Source organism: Euprymna scolopes, chromosome 18, assembly GCF_053919585.1.
Source record: "Euprymna scolopes isolate OS-2025 chromosome 18, ASM5391958v1, whole genome shotgun sequence".
NCBI classification, from domain to species: Eukaryota; Metazoa; Mollusca; class Cephalopoda; order Sepiida; family Sepiolidae; genus Euprymna; species Euprymna scolopes.
The window spans coordinates 95,553,874-95,573,020 of NC_136499.1; the positions used below are offsets into that span (position 1 = coordinate 95,553,874).

The 19,147-nt window shown below is 37.3% G+C and overlaps 1 protein-coding gene across 3 annotated transcripts in view; it reads left to right on the forward strand.

The window, feature by feature from the left end:
- The window catches only part of LOC145297688 (metabotropic glycine receptor-like), a 1,009,734-nt gene that overhangs the window by 837,669 nt on the left and 152,918 nt on the right, over positions 1 to 19,147 (forward strand). For all 3 annotated transcript variants that reach the window (XR_013870309.1, XM_080143885.1, XM_080143886.1), the window contains exon 9: positions 14,595 to 14,704. Coding sequence is in view for 2 of the 3 variants with exons in the window: in XM_080143885.1 (XP_080000011.1) it covers positions 14,595 to 14,704 (110 nt within the window). In the remaining variant the exon portion in view is untranslated. The remainder of the gene's footprint in view (positions 1 to 14,594; positions 14,705 to 19,147) is intronic.

Here is a 19,147-nt window from a genome sequence, read left to right on the forward strand (position 1 = left end):
ATCGGAGTCCTTTGGGGTCTCTCGGTCGGTGCGCCAGTGTTGTCCTCTGTTGCCTCTATTTATGTCCTGCAGTTGGAGCCATTCATTCGAAAGTTAAGGGATGAGGCGACGAGACCAGTCCTGTGCGGCATAGCTCTACCTGGCGGCAAATTTGCCAGGGTGTCCGCGTACGCTGATGATGTCACCGTGTTCGTTGCACGACGTAGCGATATAAAAGCGGTGATGAAGGCGGTCACTGAGTATGAAGAAGTCACAGGGGCCTTAGTCAATCGCAGCAAGGTCGTTGGACTGCGATTGGGCGCCTGGACCAGGGTAAACTCACTTCCAGGTGTGTTCGGCTGGACAGATGGCCCGGTTAAGATTCTCGGAGTGTGGTTCGGGCCTGGACTTCAGCTGGACAAAAATTGGTCGGAAGTACAGACGAAGGTCGAGTAGTCAGTAAGGACTTGGATTAGCAGGGGATTGTCCTTGAAGGTCGTGCGGAGGCGTGCGCAACTTACGTCTTTTCGCTGATCCTTTACCGCTTGTCAGTACTTCCCCTGCCTGCAGACCGCTGTAAGGCTTTGGAGCAACTCCTTTTCAAACTTCTTTGGAAAGGGGGAAAACCACATGTTCGTAGACAGGTTTGTACACAGAAACTTAGAGAGGGAGGCTTGGGAATGCCTGACTTATTAAGGCATAAGTACGCAGAAAGATGGCATTCCAGTGTCGGACACTGCTTGAGGAATTGCACTGGATACCAGTTGTGGAGCAAGCTTTTCCACAACTGATATCCGCCTCTGCCGCTGAAGGTCGCAAAAGACCGGTGGGGGAACGGCAGTTCCTCTCCGAACGCCGAGTCGCCCTTAGGGCATTGCCGGGGTCCAGTGACCTTGCACGGCCTAGGAGGAGGCTATATCGGGATTTAGTGGTTGGGACCGCTACGGATCCGCTGGTTGAGCGGCTGCACATGTCGAGGGAGAAAGTCCTCTCTCAGTGGAATTGGGCGCCAGTCAGAAGCTACATAAATAATTCTGAATTTTCATTGACACGGAGGCTTGTCCGGAATGCGCTGCCACTTTTCGGCGTGCTTGCCAGGGACTGCAGACGGAATGAATACGTTCTCTTTTGCCCCCGCTGTGAGGAGGATGAGGCTGAAACAAGGTATCACGCCTTTTTTCTTTGCAGCGGAGTTTGGAGGCTCTGGAAGTACGTCGGAGAGGTAACGGCTCGCATCGACCCGGAGCGGTTGATGCCACTTGATTTCGTGTACGTCGTCGACAACATCGACCAGCCATCCATTGGGGATAAACGTTTGGTGTTTCTCGCGATCCTAGCTGTAGCTAGGTTAGTGACGTGGCTTAGAAGGGGCGTGCAATAAGTAATGCCCCTGACCCACTTCCCATAGCAGTAGAGCAACGAAACTTGGCACAGTTATTAGTCTTTCTCTACATAGGAACCACCCAGTTATGCATTTCTCCCATTTTTGATGCAGCTCTGGAGACCGTTTTTGTAGAACACCTCAGGTTGGTCCTTCAACCAAGACGTGACTTCAGAAATCAAGGCTGCATCATCTGGGAAACGCTTTCCTTTAAAAAACAACGTCATGGCTGAGAAGAGGTGAAAGTCAGAGGGTGCACAGTCATGAGAGTAGAGAGCATGGGTTAGGATTTCATAACCACATGTCCGTGCTTCTGACTTGGCGACATGCGAGTTTGGACCGGAGCGTTGTCCTGCAGGAGGAGGGTACCTTTGCTGATCTTGCCTCGCCTCTTGATTTTGATAGCTTCCCTTAATTTTCTCAAAAGTGAAGCATAATAGGCTCCTGTAATTGTGGTACCCTTTGCCAGGAAATCTGTCATCACTACTCCCTTCTGGTCCCAGAAGACTGTAAGCATGACCTTGCCAGCGGAGGCCTGCACCCTTGCCTTCTTTGGAGGTGGTGAGTCCAAGTGCTTCCACTACATTGACTGAGCTTTGGTATCTGGATCGTAGTGATGGACCCAGGTTTCATCCTGTGTAATCAGTCTTTTGAAAAACTTCTTGACTTCTTGGCACATCTCCAAATTCACCCTCGAGCACTCGACGCGTTCTCGCTTCTGGAATGGTGTGAGCAACCTGGGAATCCGTCTGGCAGACACCTTATGCATATGCAAATGGTCATGAATGATTGTTTCCACAGACCCTCAACTAATCTTGACATCTTGGGCTATTTGGCGAATAGTAATGCACCGATCTTCCAAAATAGCAGCCTCAACTTGACGGACAGATGCCTCATCAATGGCAGAAGGGGGCAACTAGGTCTGGGAGCTGTTTCTACAGACTTCAGGCCATGTTTGAATTCACGATGCCAGCATTTTACAAAGTCATATGATGGGACATTATTACCATAAGTTTCTTTCATTTCATCAAAAGTCCCCTTTGGTGTGCGTCCTTTCAAATACAAAAACTGGATCACTGCTCGACATTCAACAGGCTCCATTTCACACCTAACTCAGTTCAAACACCTGTAAAACAGAAACCACAATTAGTTCAGAGCTGTAATTTACCACATAACCCGTATAGATATAAATCATTGCACATGCAAAATTTCAGCTAGATCAGACAACTGGAAGTGGATCAGAGGCATTACACGTACACGTCTTAACATTGTCTATGGGGTTGAATCTGTTTCGGGTCGGTGTCTGTTTGCTTACTTTAGGCATCAGCTTAAAGTAAAGATCAGATGTGATTGAAAAAGATTACATCGCATAGACTTTGATAGGAGATGGGTGCACAACACTAGTTTGTGCATCCGATGAGGCACTAGGTTTGGGTTTGTTTTCCCACCCTAGTGGTATTGGCCAGGCGGTACTAAGGTTCTTTGGGACCCAGTCCCGAGCAAAGTTTTTTAGAGTAGGGTTAGTTAGGTCTTAACCACTGCGAGTGGAAAATGCTTTGTTAGGTACTAGTGGAAAATGCTTAGTACGTAGGATAGTTAATCCTGTCCCCGATTTTATTTTTGATCAGCACTAGGAGAGCTTCCAAAGATGCCCAGTTCATCCTTTGTTTTTTCCCCGATCTGTTACCTCTATACGTACATTTATCTTGGAAGACGCCGTCCATTCCCTATGTTACCCATCCCTATCTAATTTGTTTTCGAAAAAATCGCCCCTAGATCCCCTACTGCCCACTAGGGTACGACCTGCTTGCTTTCGACCTTCGGGACCGGAAGACTGTTTAGAAGTAGGTTGGGAGGATCCCTTAATAACCCGCCCCCATAGGCATTTTGTTTATAGTTGTTTTCTTTTTCTTTCTTTTTGGGTGTATCTTAGCTTGCCCCCCTTCCCATCATCTCATCCCTAATTTATAAATTTAAAAATATTTTTTTTAAATCCGTTTTGTTTGTACATACAATTTGTTCTGTTTAATCGTAAATAATTGTTTTTCAGACCTTGTAAATGAAGCCGCCTCATGCGCAGGAGAGATTTTAAGTAGATAAACTTAATGGTAAGAATGAGGTATTATGGTGATAGTGTCTTAGTATAGGGATTCTAATAAAGACTTTGCAAATAAAAATAAAAATAGCTTATAGTTTAGCATGACCCTCGACCTCCATTCCCCCTACTGGCCTTATGCCTAAGTGCTTTGGACTCCAAATGAGGCTCTGGCAGTAGATAATGCCAGGGACGGGGCCTAACACTAAACAAACATATCATGCCATTTCCATTTTTTCATACCGCGAATCAAGCTGGACACATGAACGTTCACTTTTATTATATAGATTAAATATGTCATTGTTTATTATATAGATAGATAGATATTGTGTCTGTATTAAATTCCCTAAAAAGAGATGATACGTATTAACATAGACAGAAGAAAAATAAATCAAGTGTGTAAAATGCTTGTTTGGTTGATTGAAAACGTGATTAATTACAATAAACCCTTGGGAAGTAGTATTTAAAAAAATACAAAGAAACACGTCAAATCAAAAATAATAAACGTCGTCTGCAAAACATAATAAAGATAACTTCACTAAAACTTTGATACTTGTTTCTAAAGCAAAAATCAAGAATAAATGTCAAACGTAATTAGAAAGAGGAAAATGAGAGTTAATTCAACGCCCGGAGTCGTCGATTCTGAAAAACATTTTAATGATTTAATTTAAAGAGAAATGATTTTTCAAACGATCGATTTAAAAATTTATGAAAAGAAAATCGTGACAAAAAATGCAGTGAAAACTGCATTCCAAGCATTATTTTGTATTTTATGCTTAGAATTTCCTGTCTTTTGCAAGTCTAGCCTTATTGAAGCGCTATGACACAGCGAAGCTATGACCAGTTTACCTTCGAGGTTTGAGCTCTGAATATAAATCAGCGTCACGAGCGATGATAAGTTTTTTTTCGAAAAAGGATGGATATCTTGTTTAAATTGGAAATTTCAAAGTTTTAAATGGTGGCCGTGCCCATAACAATTTTTTTTAATATTCAAAAAGAAAGCGGAATATTTATTAATTGATGTCTTATGCCTATGATAAAAATTTCGTCAAAATCGATAATTTGCATGAAAGAGTTTTTACCCTTATAATCCTTCACATACAAAACTAATGTGAACTAGATATTTCTCACATTACCAATCTTACGTCTAGCAGCCATGTTCTAATAGTAATAAAAATTAGTTCCCTTTTGTGTAATTCAAGTCATTCGAAATCATTTTTTCTTCATTGTGTTTTTAGTATATCTTGATTCTCGGGAATCTCTGAAAGAGAATTAAGAGATAACTTATGATATAGTAAATATAAGAAATCATTTGTGAAACAAAATTTTATGCTAAAAGACTTTTTCCAATAAATGTAAGCTACACAAATCAATTATTTCGGCCGACTTTAGCCTTCTTCAGTAAAATATAGACATTGCTATTTTTTCTTCGTTGTCGAGCTATAATGACGATTGCTGGTCATAGCCGATCTTTTCAGATGTCATATGGTGATAGTTATTATATGTAAATTTTTTTTGCAGAAATCACGCTGGTGAAATTTGTATGGGTAGCAGATCCAATATTTCTACACTGAAGAATAGAATTTAAATTGAAGATATAAAAAATCATTTTTTGCAAGCAAATTCGATGCTAATTTTTTATAAATAAATAAAAACGATAAATCTATTATTTCGGCTGACTTGGCCGTCTTCAATCTTAGTATTAGTTAATTTATTACGAATTATATTTTTTCAATTAATTGTATATTTTCATTCACTTTTGTTATATCGACCTTTTATATTTTTATCGATAATAGTAAGTATTATTTAAATTTAACTTTAAACAAATCATGTTTACTATTATTCTACTTATACTAATATTTAGTTATGTCTTAATATCTTTGTCGTATTTCAATTTTTGAATACGATTATTAAGAGGAGAGTTTTGCAAATTATCAATCATTCTGTTAACCCGATTGTATATTCTTTTAAGTTTGCGTTTAGTTTTGACTTTATCAGTACATCTCCTAAGGCCACTCAGATATAATATATCATTACCTATATACGAGGGTGTTCCAAAAGTAATGCATCCTATCTTTTTATTCCGTCCGAATGGATCAGATGGAATTGTAAACTGTATTGTTATGATGACTGAACTTACGCATTCATGACCTGAAAGCTTCAATCCTCTGCAGCTGATGTTGATGGTGTGAGTTTGTAAGATAGCAACTACTGGATGTGCGTCAGAAGCAGAGATGTGCCATTGTATTCTTGATAAACGGGCAATAGAAAGTGAGGCGGCTATGTGGGAGAATACATTCTGGAGCACAAAAGATCGCTCGCTGGTATCACTCCAGTCTTCGTAGCTAACGATGCTTTAGTGTTGAAATGACTTTCGTATATATATATATATATATATATATATATATATATATATATATATATATATATATATATATATACTAGCAAAAGTACCCATCGTTGACTAGGTTCAAAAACAGCCTACAAAAAAATGGACTCTGAGTTATGAAAGTATGATAGGTTATGAAAAGGAAGGGTTGTGATGAAATAGCTTCGAATTTGGGGGTATCAAAACCAAAGCAAAATATGATGAAAGTAAAAATAAAATAGATAAACCCCATAATTTATTATACCATACCCGTTCACACTGAAACACTTATCACAATATTCTGTGGATCTATATTAAAAAAAAACTTGTTAAACTTTGTGACATATTTACATTCTATGGAGGTCAGGCGCGAACGAACACCCCATAATTTTATCATACCATATTTCCTCAAACTGAAACATACTTACCAAAGTATGCTTACACAGATAGATATGAAAAGTCTTTATTAAAGTTTGTGCCTATTTCCATTCTATGGAGGTCAGCCGCGAACGCATACCCCACAATTTTATTATACCATCCCTATTTAAGTCGAAACATACTTATCAAAGTATTCTTGTATATGTACATCTATATCAAAAACTTGTATATGTACATCTATATGAAAAACTTTTGTAAACGTTTTTTGTTTTCATTTTTTATTTCCATACTTTGGGGGCCAGGCGCGAACGCAGACCCCACACTTTTAATGGACCACCGTTCTGCCAGGTCAAACATACCCATTCCTGTGTCTCGATACATCTTCTATCATTATATGGTATCAGATTTTTAAAAATAGTCAACCATATAGGATCCTATTCGTGATCAGACGCACACACACACGCAGACGTTAGCTTTATATATATATATATATATATATATATATATATATATATATATATATATATATATATATATATATATATATATAAAGAGAGAGAGAGAGCGAGAAAGTCTAAAGAAGCTTTGAATAAAAAAATGCAAAAATAAAGAATGAAGTTTAAATTCCTGGAAAACAAATTTAACCTATCACAGACTTAGAACCTACATAATCCGACTTCTAAAAAGTTTATGATTACAAAAGAGAATTACTTTACAGAAGAATGAAGAAAAAAGGCCTTAACTAAAATTGTTCAATAGAAATAGACTTAGCACTTGCAGCAGCCGATTTCTCAACAGTCTTCCATTTTAAAACAGAATTTAACTACATAAGGATGAAAAGAGAAAACCTTAACTAAAATTTTGTAAATAGAAAACGGGGATCCTCAGCTGCTTATCAATATATATATATATATATATATATATATATATATATATATATATATATATATATATATTCCTCTGATGAGAAGATTAGCATTATTTGAAACTTCGCGGATTAAGTATTACCTGCCGAATAATAAAAACCTTTGATAAACTTCTACTTTGCAGCTCTGTTCTTACTATTATTTATCGTAAGCTCTACTATCGTCAGTGAATATATTGAGCTTTTTCATTTGGTTGTGATTATAATATAAATAACTATATATTTGTTTTTTTTAGTTTGCTTTTGCTTTGATTAGTAAACTCTTTCTCAAAACTTTATATATATATGTGTGTGTGTGTGTGTGTGTTATATATATATAGAGAGAGAGCGAAAGAGAGAGAAAGAGAGATTGATATTGTTTTGTTTTTAGTAAAATATGTTTTTCAATTATATTTTACTCTTTTTGTATCCCAATCCTTTTTACTTAGAAGCTCAATATTTTAAAAACTTAATAATAGAGCATATATAAAAGAATAAAAGTATAGCTACATTCCAAGATCCAAATTTTTATTTTTCTTATTAAACAGGTCTTTCAGCATATTAAAATTTCGGTACATTTTTTACAGATCCATTTCGCTAGGCAAGAACAATCGTTTAATATTGTCAGTATCGAATCTTCTTGATCATATACTTCTCAGAAAAAATTTTTTGCTTAGAAAGAAAAATGCTTGGCATTATAATGTCGGAATAAAATGAAAATTGATAGGAGACCCAGCATCTGTACAAATGTGTTTGCTTGTGATGTTTGTGTGTTCCCTACAGAAAAAAAAGATAAAATAATCTGCATCACATCTAAAAGAAGCATTCTTATGTAAAATTTGCAGGGAAACTCAATCAAAGTGTTTGCGAATCGCGAAAAGTTCTAAGAGAGCTTAACCACCTTAAAACTTCAAATATGTCCCATTCTTATCAATTTTAAATATGCATACAATTTTCTATGAAAGACCGTGACCATGGTTTCGAATCTCTAAGTGCCTACGAAAATTAGAGAGAAAGAAAGGGAGGGAGGACGACTGGTATTACTGCTAATCTATATAAGGCAGTACATGTATGCATCTGTTTATCTGTGTGTAAAAATTTAACCGATATACTTATAAAATACTGGTCACATAACATTAAAATTAACAAAAAAAATAGTAATCATAGACCAAGGATGGTTGATAACGAGTAAAATCTTTGTTTGGATGGATGAATAACGCGTACAGAATATGTCAGCAAGTTGCAAATGGAAAATGTTCATTTCAACTTACCGACATATCATTACTACTTTTAAGCATGCTCAGATCCAATAATAGCTAGAATTTGTTCAATTTTAAATCTTTCTTATCTATCTATCGGGTTAGTTCAAACCTAGGGAACGCAGCTGGAGCGCTAAATGGTTTTGTTTTTGTTTTTTTTTTTCTGACTAGTTGCACCTAAGTCATTTTTTTTCATTTTTTTCCACTATTACTATATATAATATTCAATAGAGAATTGGCTCTGTAATAATAAATACGCAATCTGCATGGATAAAAATATATCGAAGCGTATTTTACAACCGGGCAACGCCGAGCCAGCCCCCCCCCCCCCACTCCCGCTAGATCAGAAATAAACTTGGTCTTATAAGCTTAGCACGAGTTACTATACTAAATACAGTGTAGCCACGAAATGTTTAATAGTATCCATGTTTATTTTTAATTTTTCACAAATCAGACCCCACTTAATGAGGCTTAAAGCCACATAGAGGATAAGGGTTAAGGAAATGAATTGATTGTCAGTTGAATTATGATGTAGGTTTATATATTATGTAAACTTTCCACCCTCCATCCCGAGAAGGGGGCTTGAAAAAAGACATTTGAATCGAATCAACATATCCATTAAATAGAAAGGTACATAGCAGAAAGGAGTAGGAGGAGGTATAGCCAATGAGAAGGTGCCGTGTCAGTCTTAAATGAATATACATATAAGTACGCACGTACAGACATGCACACAGTACATATACACAGATAAAAGAAAAATTAAACAGTAAACAGTAAATAAACATGAAGAACTTTGAATTCCAACGATAGTATATATATATATATATATATATATATATATATATATATATGTACATGTATATATATGTATATATATATATGTATATATATATATATGTATATATATATATATTGAAAATTTAGTGAATTCAAAAAGCAAGTGGTTAAAGAAATACAAAGAAGGCACGAATCGGTATATAGTATCTCTATTTATGTTGCTTTTCTTACTAATAAGTCACCATTTATCAAGTCTAAAAGTTACTACCAAGATAAGCGTTAAGGAGATGATTTTGAGTTGAATGATGAAGGATATTATAAGAGGATATAAAACGAGGAATGGATTGAACATGACTAAGACAATTATTTGTTGTCATTAGATTTGAAGATGATGTGTTACATCCTGCAAGAATGCAGCTATGTGGTACTTTGTTTTATTTCATGTTAGACACACGATGAAATAACGGGAAGATGTTTCCTCTACAAAAGATTATATAAGTATTAATATTAAGTCTTCATTTAGAGAAAAAAAGTGCTTCGAAAACACCCTAGTTCATGTCGCAAATTAAAAGCCAAAGTAAAAGATGTTCTAGCTTATTTTCTACGTATACTCGAGATTTCGTGCTATGCCGTTTCCTTAAACGCCTTAGCTAAAATGCTAGTAGAAATGATTTGTTCTTACCTTACTGTTGGAGACGCCCCTCCATGGGATTAATGGACTATCTCATGACGTCACTTCTTCTGCTGGTAACGAGACCGGTGCCCGGCAGTCTGAGATTGGTACGCGACCAAGCTGGACGTGTACAAACGGCCCACCATTGCGCAATGGTATTACTCAACCCACTTTGCCTGTAATTTATGTAAATGCATGTTCTATTTCTAAAAATCCTGTGTTCCTTTCGTTTATTACCATTTAACCCCATAAAACTGGCGGCGAAGATTCGACTTTCACATGAGTTAACGCCACAAAAAAGAAAAAACAAAATTCTAATTGACTCCAAAAGAACTTCGAATTTACAAGCTAAGAATTCGACTGGTAATTACGTTCTAAAAACAACAACAACAAAAGAAAACGAACTGATGGCAAAGTTATCGACGAAATTGTAAGTAATCTTTTGTCTCTATATTTAAATTGAAAAGAAGTGGGCGAAAAGCATTTTTATAATACTTAAAAATTAAATTGGTTGCCTATTGAAAGAAGAAAAAAAAACGAGAAAAATGTTGACCTAATTTTCACCGCGAGAGCAATTCTATCGTAAAATGTCGACTGTTTAGGCGTATATTTTTTTTTTTTTTTTTATTACATTTTCACCCCAAACAAGGCAAATTGCCACTTTGGTGTAGGGGGCTACTATCAGGGGCAACAACTACTGGGGTACTATGTAGGGATTTGGGCAGCAAGGTGTCGGTTCACGTTACACTTGAACTTCTGCACGTCAGTACTGTTGGGGAAGCAGGGACCTGGAATGGAATTCCAGAGTCTTGCGGTTCTGGGGAAGAAACTATTGGAGTAAAAAGATCTTTTACATCTAGGGACCTCTACAGTGTGGGGGTGGGATCTAGTAGCCTGTCGGGTTTGTCGAGGGTGCTCGCGTCGTGGGGGCACAAGTGATTGCAGTTCGTCAGAGCATTCACCACTAAAATACTTGTAGAAAAGGCAGAGGGATGCAACATTTCGTCGATGGGACAGAGGCTGAAGCTTAGATGCCAGTTCAGGGCCTATCAGGTTTGCGACTCTCTTTTGAACCTTGTCAAGGAGCGAGAGACTAGTAGCAGATGCACCAGCCCAGATGTGGCAGCAATACTCCATACATGGGCGAATGGTTGCCTTATAGAGGTACAGGATACTTTCAGGTGTTAGTAGTTTTCTAGCACGGTAGAGAGAGCCTACCTTTCTTGCAGCGGCCCTGGCAATGCCTTCAATGTAATTGTTCCAACTCATGTTTCCTGTGAACGTTAGGCCAAGGAGTTTGAAAGATGGACTCTCAGATAAAGAGTCACTGGCCATTGCTATGGGTGGTAGAGAGGGTTTCTTGTAATTATTGAATGAAACTAGTTTAGTCTTGGCAGCATTGAACGCGACCAACCACTTTTGTCCCCATTCCACTACAGATTGGAGGTCTTCCTCTAGTGTTTCTGCCATTTCTTTAGAAATGTGTTCATTCGTCTTCCTGTCGTGTCTGCCATAGAGTGTAGTGTCATCAGCATATATACCCATCTCAGAGGCAATGTTGTCGGGGAGGTCATTTATGAATATCAGGAACAATAGAGGTCCAAGGATAGAACCCTGGGGCACTCCCGCATTTATATCATATTGTTTAGATGTGCGACCGTCGAGGACTACCTGGATTTTTCTCTTATCTAAGAAGGATTTAATTATGTTAAGTATTCTACCAGTGATACCGTATGATCTGATTTTACTGAGGAGACCCTCATGCCATACCCTGTCAAAAGCCTTAGATATATCTAGAGTATATAAATTAGAACATTTTTCAAATGAAGTGAAATTTTTTTTTACTTTGTTTTTGCTGCTAACTTTATGCATATTTTAACGAGAGAGAAATGTTTCTTTTCTTCCCCCCCCCCTTTTCGTTTTACTTGGACTAAAAGAAAAATACTTTTTTTCATTGAGTTGAATTTTCTGAAATATTCTATTTTTAGCTGTCGGTTCTAACGTGTAAACTTTTTTCTGCTGCGTGGGCACAACTCACCCACACACATACACACATAAAAAGCTAGCCATTTTGGTTAACTACCAGACAATTCTACAAGTATTTTTATTCTTTTGCAACTGTATGGTATCACAGTATACATTTTTCTTGTTTTGTTTCGCAAGTAAAAAAAAAAGTAAACATTTTTTTATCCACCCTCATATTGGGTTATCTCTAAGGTTTTTACCAAGAAGCAAAGCATACATTGCTCCCTCCTTTTCTTTTTTTTTATTATTCTATCTTTCTTCTCCAGTCAAAAACGGAAATAATTTTTTTTTCGTGCGTTTGGAAAAGGACGTTAAAGCAGTATTAATACAGCTAATCAAAGTTCAGATGGACGAGCAGCAGAAAGCCGAGGAAAATTTAAAAGAACGTGATAAACAGCTCCAGTTACAAGTTCAAGAGAGGCAACAAGTTGGGGGAGAGAATGTTACTTCAACAACAGAGACAAGAAGAGCTATTGTTAAAAATATTCGATAGAACGGAACACAGGGCCGACAGTTTTGCTTTTTCCCAAAGTACAATATGGAACGCTATAGAAACGTTCAACTACCAACTGGAGTTGGAAGGGACGTTTGACGCTTTCTATCGGAGATATGAGGGCCTATTCACCGTAGATTGTCAAGAGTGGGGTAACGCTAAGGAAGTTCGCCTACTTTTGAGGAAATTAGGGACCACAGAACATTTTTCTGAAGCGGTCAAACTGTTATCCAGACTATTCAGCCCGAATTCTAGGCTCTTTCATAGAAGATGGAAGTGCTTTAACCTGCAAAAAAGCGACGATGACGATTACTTACTCTTCGCATCCGTGGTAAATAAACACTGCAATGATTTCCGTCTATCTGACTTATCGGCAGATTACTTCAAGTGTTTAATTTTTGCGCAAAAAAAAAACAAAAAATAAAACAAACAAAAAAAATCCAAAAACGCAGAGATTAGACAACGTGTTCTCTCGAGACTTGAGAGCGAACAGGGTCTCACCCTCCAGAAGTTGGCCGAGGATTGTCAACGGGTAGCCTGCGTAAGGAACAACTCGAGACATGCATTAGAAGGACGAACTTCAGACAGGAAAAATACTCACCGCGAAAAAGCAAAGCTGGAAGTAAGAAAACTCAGGCTACACCTAATAAGTACCAACCAGTCACAAGACCCGGATCCCCTACAAGCCCGTGCTATCGCTGCGGCGGGAAACATTGGTCAAATCAATGTTTTTACAAATATAAGTACTGCAACGAATGTTGCAGGAAGGGCCACAAAGCGACCCAGTGCATGAAGAACAAGGGCAAGAACAGTTTCCGACAGACTAGATTCGACTTGCATTCGGATAAGAACCGGTGCAAATATGTTACAGTTAACATCGCAAATAAAACTGTGCATCTACAATTGAATTCAGGATCAGACCTGTCCATCATTAACCTTAAGACGTGGAAAAGGCTAAGGAAGCCAACCATGCGAAAGACGAACAAATCAGCTCGAGCTGTGACAGGCGATAAAGTGGAATTTGAGAGACAGCTCACACTCCCGGTGACCTTAAATGGTGTTACTAAAAAAGTGAAAGTGTATGTACATAGGACATCCGAAAACCTGTTCGGTACTGATTTGATGGAGCGATTCGAATTGTGGGACCAACCTATGAATAATTTCTGTCATAGGGTAGAAGACTCGTCTACGGAGGAGCAACAACTGAAGGACGAGTTAAAAGAAGAATTGCCAGAAGTATCCTCACTAGGAAAATGTACAAAGGCTATAGCAAGATTCGAACTAAAAGAAAACACTCTGCCAGTTATTAAGAAGAAACGCAACGTCCCATTCGCAGCAACAGAGAAATCGAAAAAGAAAGCTTCAACAGAATCTGCCAACGAGGGCATACAAACTGAAACTACAAAGCCGGAACTAGAAAACCTGCGCCAAAAGAATTCCCCAAGTCAAAGCAATACTTTCTACACGTTTATAGGATTACACCTAACCCGAACACAGCAACAGCAGTCTCGCAATACAAACAGTCAAGGTCACTAGTGATCACTTATGTACACAGTAAACGTTTCATCTCAGGTGAAAAGGTGTTTTTCAAAAGTTATAAAAACAGCACATCATTCTGGGAGGTGGGCACAATTACTAAGATAATCGGTGACATGGTATATATCATACAAGTACCAACATATACGCACAAACGTCACCAGAACCAACTAAGAAGATGTCGATTAGTTGAAACCAACGACAGTCCACCATTGGAAGATCAGCTGATAGACACTGTCTTTGAAACTTTCGATCTTGAACCTCCTCAGCCAACCCCTGAACTACGGCGTTCGTTCCGTAAGAGAAAGGTTACCGAGCAGTTAATGGTAAACCCTAAAAGGAAGAGGTACTGACAGTTTTTACGAACAAAATGCTTAGGAGGAGGTGAGATGCCCCTCCATGGGATTAATGGACAATCATGACGTCAATTCCTCTGGTTACGTCACTTCCGGTAACGAGCGGTGCCCGGCAGTCAGACATTGGCACGCGACCAAGCAGGTAGTGTGCAAACGCCCCACGGTTTAGGAATGGTATTGTTCAACTCTCTTTGCCTGTAATATACGTGAATACACGTTTCGTTCCTAACAATTCTGTGTTTCCTTTCGTTTACTACCATTAAACCCCATAACACTTACTTAGCTTCACTATTACTGTATGTGTATTTATCTATGTATATATTACAGTATTTTATCTTAATTGAAATGTACACTCTGTTTTTCTTTTTAGCAAATTGTAGGGTACTTTGAAGCCTCTGTAATAACTTGCTGTCTGCGTTTTTGGTTCCGAGAAATTGGTTTTTCGATATCATATGGAGCACTGTTGCTAAAAACATGGAGGTAAGTACTTCTTTTGAACAATATTTTCCCGCTTAATATATATATATCTGTGTGTGTGTGTGTGTGTGTGTGTGTGTGTGTGTGTGTGTGTGTTAGATACTGTGTATGGCTGTGATCGATCAATCCGAGATTTCACATCTTGCTTTCATTTCGTCATGCTTCTCGTTTCTGTCGTATGTAGTGATGGGTGAGACCGAAGTACCGACGAAGCTGAAAAGTTGGCCTTTCAATTTAGCGTGTATACACAATAAGGAGAGGAATGAGATTCTTACTTATACGATTATTTATTTAAATTACAGTATAAAAATGCGGGCATGAAAATTAATAAAATGGAAAAGTAAAGGACTAGTTGTTAAAACTGGAAAAGAAAAGGACAAGATATTCTAGTAAAAAATATAATAAATTCATAACTTAAAATATTCATTACTAATTAATCATATAATGTTATAAATTGAATTTTTTTAATTCTTAATGCTGCAATATTTTAAGTTATAAATTCATTATATATTTTACTAGAATATCTTCTCCTTTTTTTCAATTTTAACAACTAGTCCTTTACTTTTCCATGTTTAAGCTTAATCATATTACTTTTCATGCTCGCATTTTTCTATTGTAATCCATGATTTTTCCAGGCTTCCTATAAATTCACTTGTTTTTTGTTTAATTCATTTTTATTTTTTGGTCCAATAAACACATATGGAATACCAATGTACGGCACTCGTCCTCTTTCAATAAAACCCCCAATTATCCCCCTTTCATGCTTTCATTAGTGAATTAGTAGCAACAGTAGTCGTTGAAGTAACGTGGATGCTATGGAAACCAGTCATAAAAAACGTCGCTCACCTCCTTATGTTTTTACGATTTTGAACACCAGAAAATTCATCAAAACTTTGTTTTACTGAACGAAAATTAATTTTTTTTTTTCACAATATAACTGAGAAGGTGATCTATAAACTGTAATAATTGTTTGAAATTTGGTCGAAAAATAAGTGAGCGATGAAACTTTAAAACAGTTCTAAATGACTAAAACTGTCACTTCACCGTTTTTTTTTTTGAATGATACGAATATTCCTTTATATAATCCATTTCGCAATGCAGTATTTAAAGAAGTTTGATGAAAAGATCTTATTAAGAATCTTACATAAGATATATGCTTTTAAAAAGTCACCGTGACAATCGCCTTGATTAATCTCTCTTGATTAAAACTAATGACATTAAAAGGTTTGATTCAAAATAAATGAATCCAGAGGTGGTCCTGTCAGGTCTAGAGGTTTCAAAAGTAAGAAAAAAGTAGGTAACATGTACTTTTTACTATTGAGTCACCACTCTTTTCTTATGAGTGAATGCCAGGCTAAGGCGAGGCTCACAGTAATGGATTTTTCTATCCACTTGGCAAGGTGAAAGGCTTGATCTGAGTGAAGACCTATATTACAAAGATACTTGTGAAAAGCATCAACATATTTTATCATCAGCTTTCCTCTCGGTCACTTCTCAGCGACTTTTAATGCAATGGTAAGTTTTGCAACGATATCGTTGTTGACTCTCAGCACGTACCCAAACCAGCTGAGCCGCCATTCCTTCATTTTGTCCTCGATCAGTGTGACGCCATATTGCTTTCGGGTGTCCTTATTGCAGGTTTGTCGAATAGTTTAATTCCCGAGATAACGGCGAATCTTCGTCCGGCTTTCCTCGTTTCCGGTAAGTACTTGGAGCCGTACAAAATTCTCACAGCTGTCCGGCAGATCTTTAACTTTGGAGAGTCGATGATCTTACAGTCATAGAATAGTGAATCCCCACTTATTAAGTGCTCAAAAAAGGCACTCAACGATAAGTGTTAACGATATGAATAGGTAGATATGTGAATAGTGATGAATATTGTTAGAGAATCGAAAATAATGAATGGAAGAAATAAAATTTGATAACTTATGATGAGAATTAATGGCAAATGTTTATTAGCATTAGATTTGTAAACGATCGTAATGTAGCCTTCAAGGAAGTTCTTGAAAAAAATTCTAATCATAAAATCCTATTGGACGTTGAGAACACAATTGAAAAATGTTCTTTGCAGTTGCAGTACTAAAACGAGTTCTTGTTGTGGATGTATTATTAGGAAACAAAAATACCCAATATAGCACTTAATACATAAATGGACTAGAGAAATACTGGCAACCTCTATTAAGTAGAGCATAGCAAAGACCATCCTCTACTATATTGTGAAGTTGATTTTCAACTCTGTCAAGGTAAGACAGAGTTCCCGAGAGAAATAATTTCAATGCATTTATAATATTTAGGCAAGAAACTCAGTATTGTTCGAGAACAATAAAAGTAATCACATAGTATTATATTTAGTAAGTTACATCAAAAGTTCCCAGTACCTCAGATAGAGCAGATGTGCTTAAACGACACGTTCTCCTTTAATGCGCTGTTATGTACTAAACAAGGAACTTGGTGTTGTCTTGAACTAATAAGAGTAGGAATACAGTATTGCATTTAGTAATATTATGAGTTTTATTACAGATTTGTATCTTAAACAAAAACCACTGTGTTGCCTGGGCGCAATGAAATTAATATTACGATAAAATACTTAATAAGTTTCAAAGGGTAGGTGGCCCGATTCAACAGAGAGAGTAAGGTCTTGTGATAAATGTTGCCAGTCAAGAGTAAGTCACCAAAGACTCCATATTTACTTTAGTTACAAAGACCCTGCAACACTCCCCCTCCCAGATCTTATAGGGCCTTGTGTCTAAGTTTGTTTACATGTGTAATTTTTTGCTTTTATTTTTTGAATTTTTTCTTAATTTAATTGTAAAATTTTTCATGCGAAATAAATTATATATAAAGATCACAGTGTAGTATCTGTTCCGGCAGATGCTGCAAGCAAAGACCATATGTGGAGGCAACCCCACATATAAGTTATTGGTCAATGTAGGGGAAACCCTTCATACCAATTGTCACTATCCAGCTCCCCTAATCTCACATTAAAAAATGGTCTTGTGCCTTATTTGCTCAGTGGGAAAGTAAATAAATACACTAAAAGAACACGCTACCCCTATTAAAAGAACGCATGTTAAAACGCCATATTGTCCAGTAGAAAGAGTTCCTGTATTTGTGTGTTGCAGTGTCGTATTAAAAAACGAACTCGTCGTTGGGATGATAAAAGGGATGAGAGGCAGTGAGAACAAGCTAGAAAAAATATATAAAGAGGTAGAGGGAAAAAATCAAAAGAAAAAGATCACGAAAACTTTCTGACATCGTCGTCTTTGTTATTTATGGTTCATGTTGGTAGCTCTGCTATTAATAAAGCAACTATTCGAGTATTTAAAGGCATGGTGTACTGAACTCTGAACAATAACAGTGAAAAGAATTGTACAGTTTAAAACAAAACTTAATACGATATTTTTTTTTGTTTTTTTTTACAAGGTGATCACCACTTATCAAGGCCCGGAAGCCACTCAGGGATAAGGGTTATTGCATGTACAGTACGTTAGTGTGGGGGTTTAATAAAAATGTCTACTTAAGGGGGGGGGGTCATCAGAAATTTGTTTACGTTGGACTTGAAGACATCCAGGTTGTAGTCAGGCGGGAAGCAAGCAGACGGAACAGAGTTCCACAGGCGTGCTGTTCTAAGAAAGAAGCTTTGTTTATGGAATCTACGTTTTGATTTAGGCACAGATAAAGAGTGGGGAACATTTTTGACAGAGCACGATTGTGGTGCGGTCCCTGGCTTTGGTAAAGGCCATCTTGAACGACAATATTGTCTTTTAATAGTGGCAACAGTGACGCACAGAGAACTTTTCCAGTGCTCAAGTAAAAAAAGGGCAAAAATATACAGAGTGATTCACGGAAAACAGATGTTTATAAGGAAAACAAAACTCCGTAAATATTTCAACAAAAATTTATATAATGTACATAAAAACATTTACCATTATTAACAATGCCATTATGGAATATTTAGAAGTGAAAAATTATGTCTAACAAATGATGGCTATTTTCACGAGCACAAATTTGAAAACGCTTTCTAAAGTTAGCCTCAACTTTCACTAAAGTTTCAGCACCTATTTTTTGCATATTTCCATGTATTGCAGTTTTCAATTCTACAAGTGTGCGATGTATCCCAGCACAGACGCGTGATTTCAAAAATCCCCATAGATAAAAATCGCACAGGGAAGATCAGGCAAGGGCGGAGGCCACGAGAGATCTCCAAAACGTGAAATGACATTGTAAGGGAATGCAGCTCAGACAGCAGTCATGGACGCTCTCGCTGTACAAACTAACAAACTGTACAGCATCTTAAGCAGGTTTAAAGACTACCTTTCTCACTTCCTATCCCTTACTCAAGGAGAGCAAGGAGTGTTCTAGAAGCATGTGTTTTCCGAGACTTACCCTGTAGTAATAAACACCGATTCGGTGGGGCACAGACCCATAATACATTCTTCTTTTAAA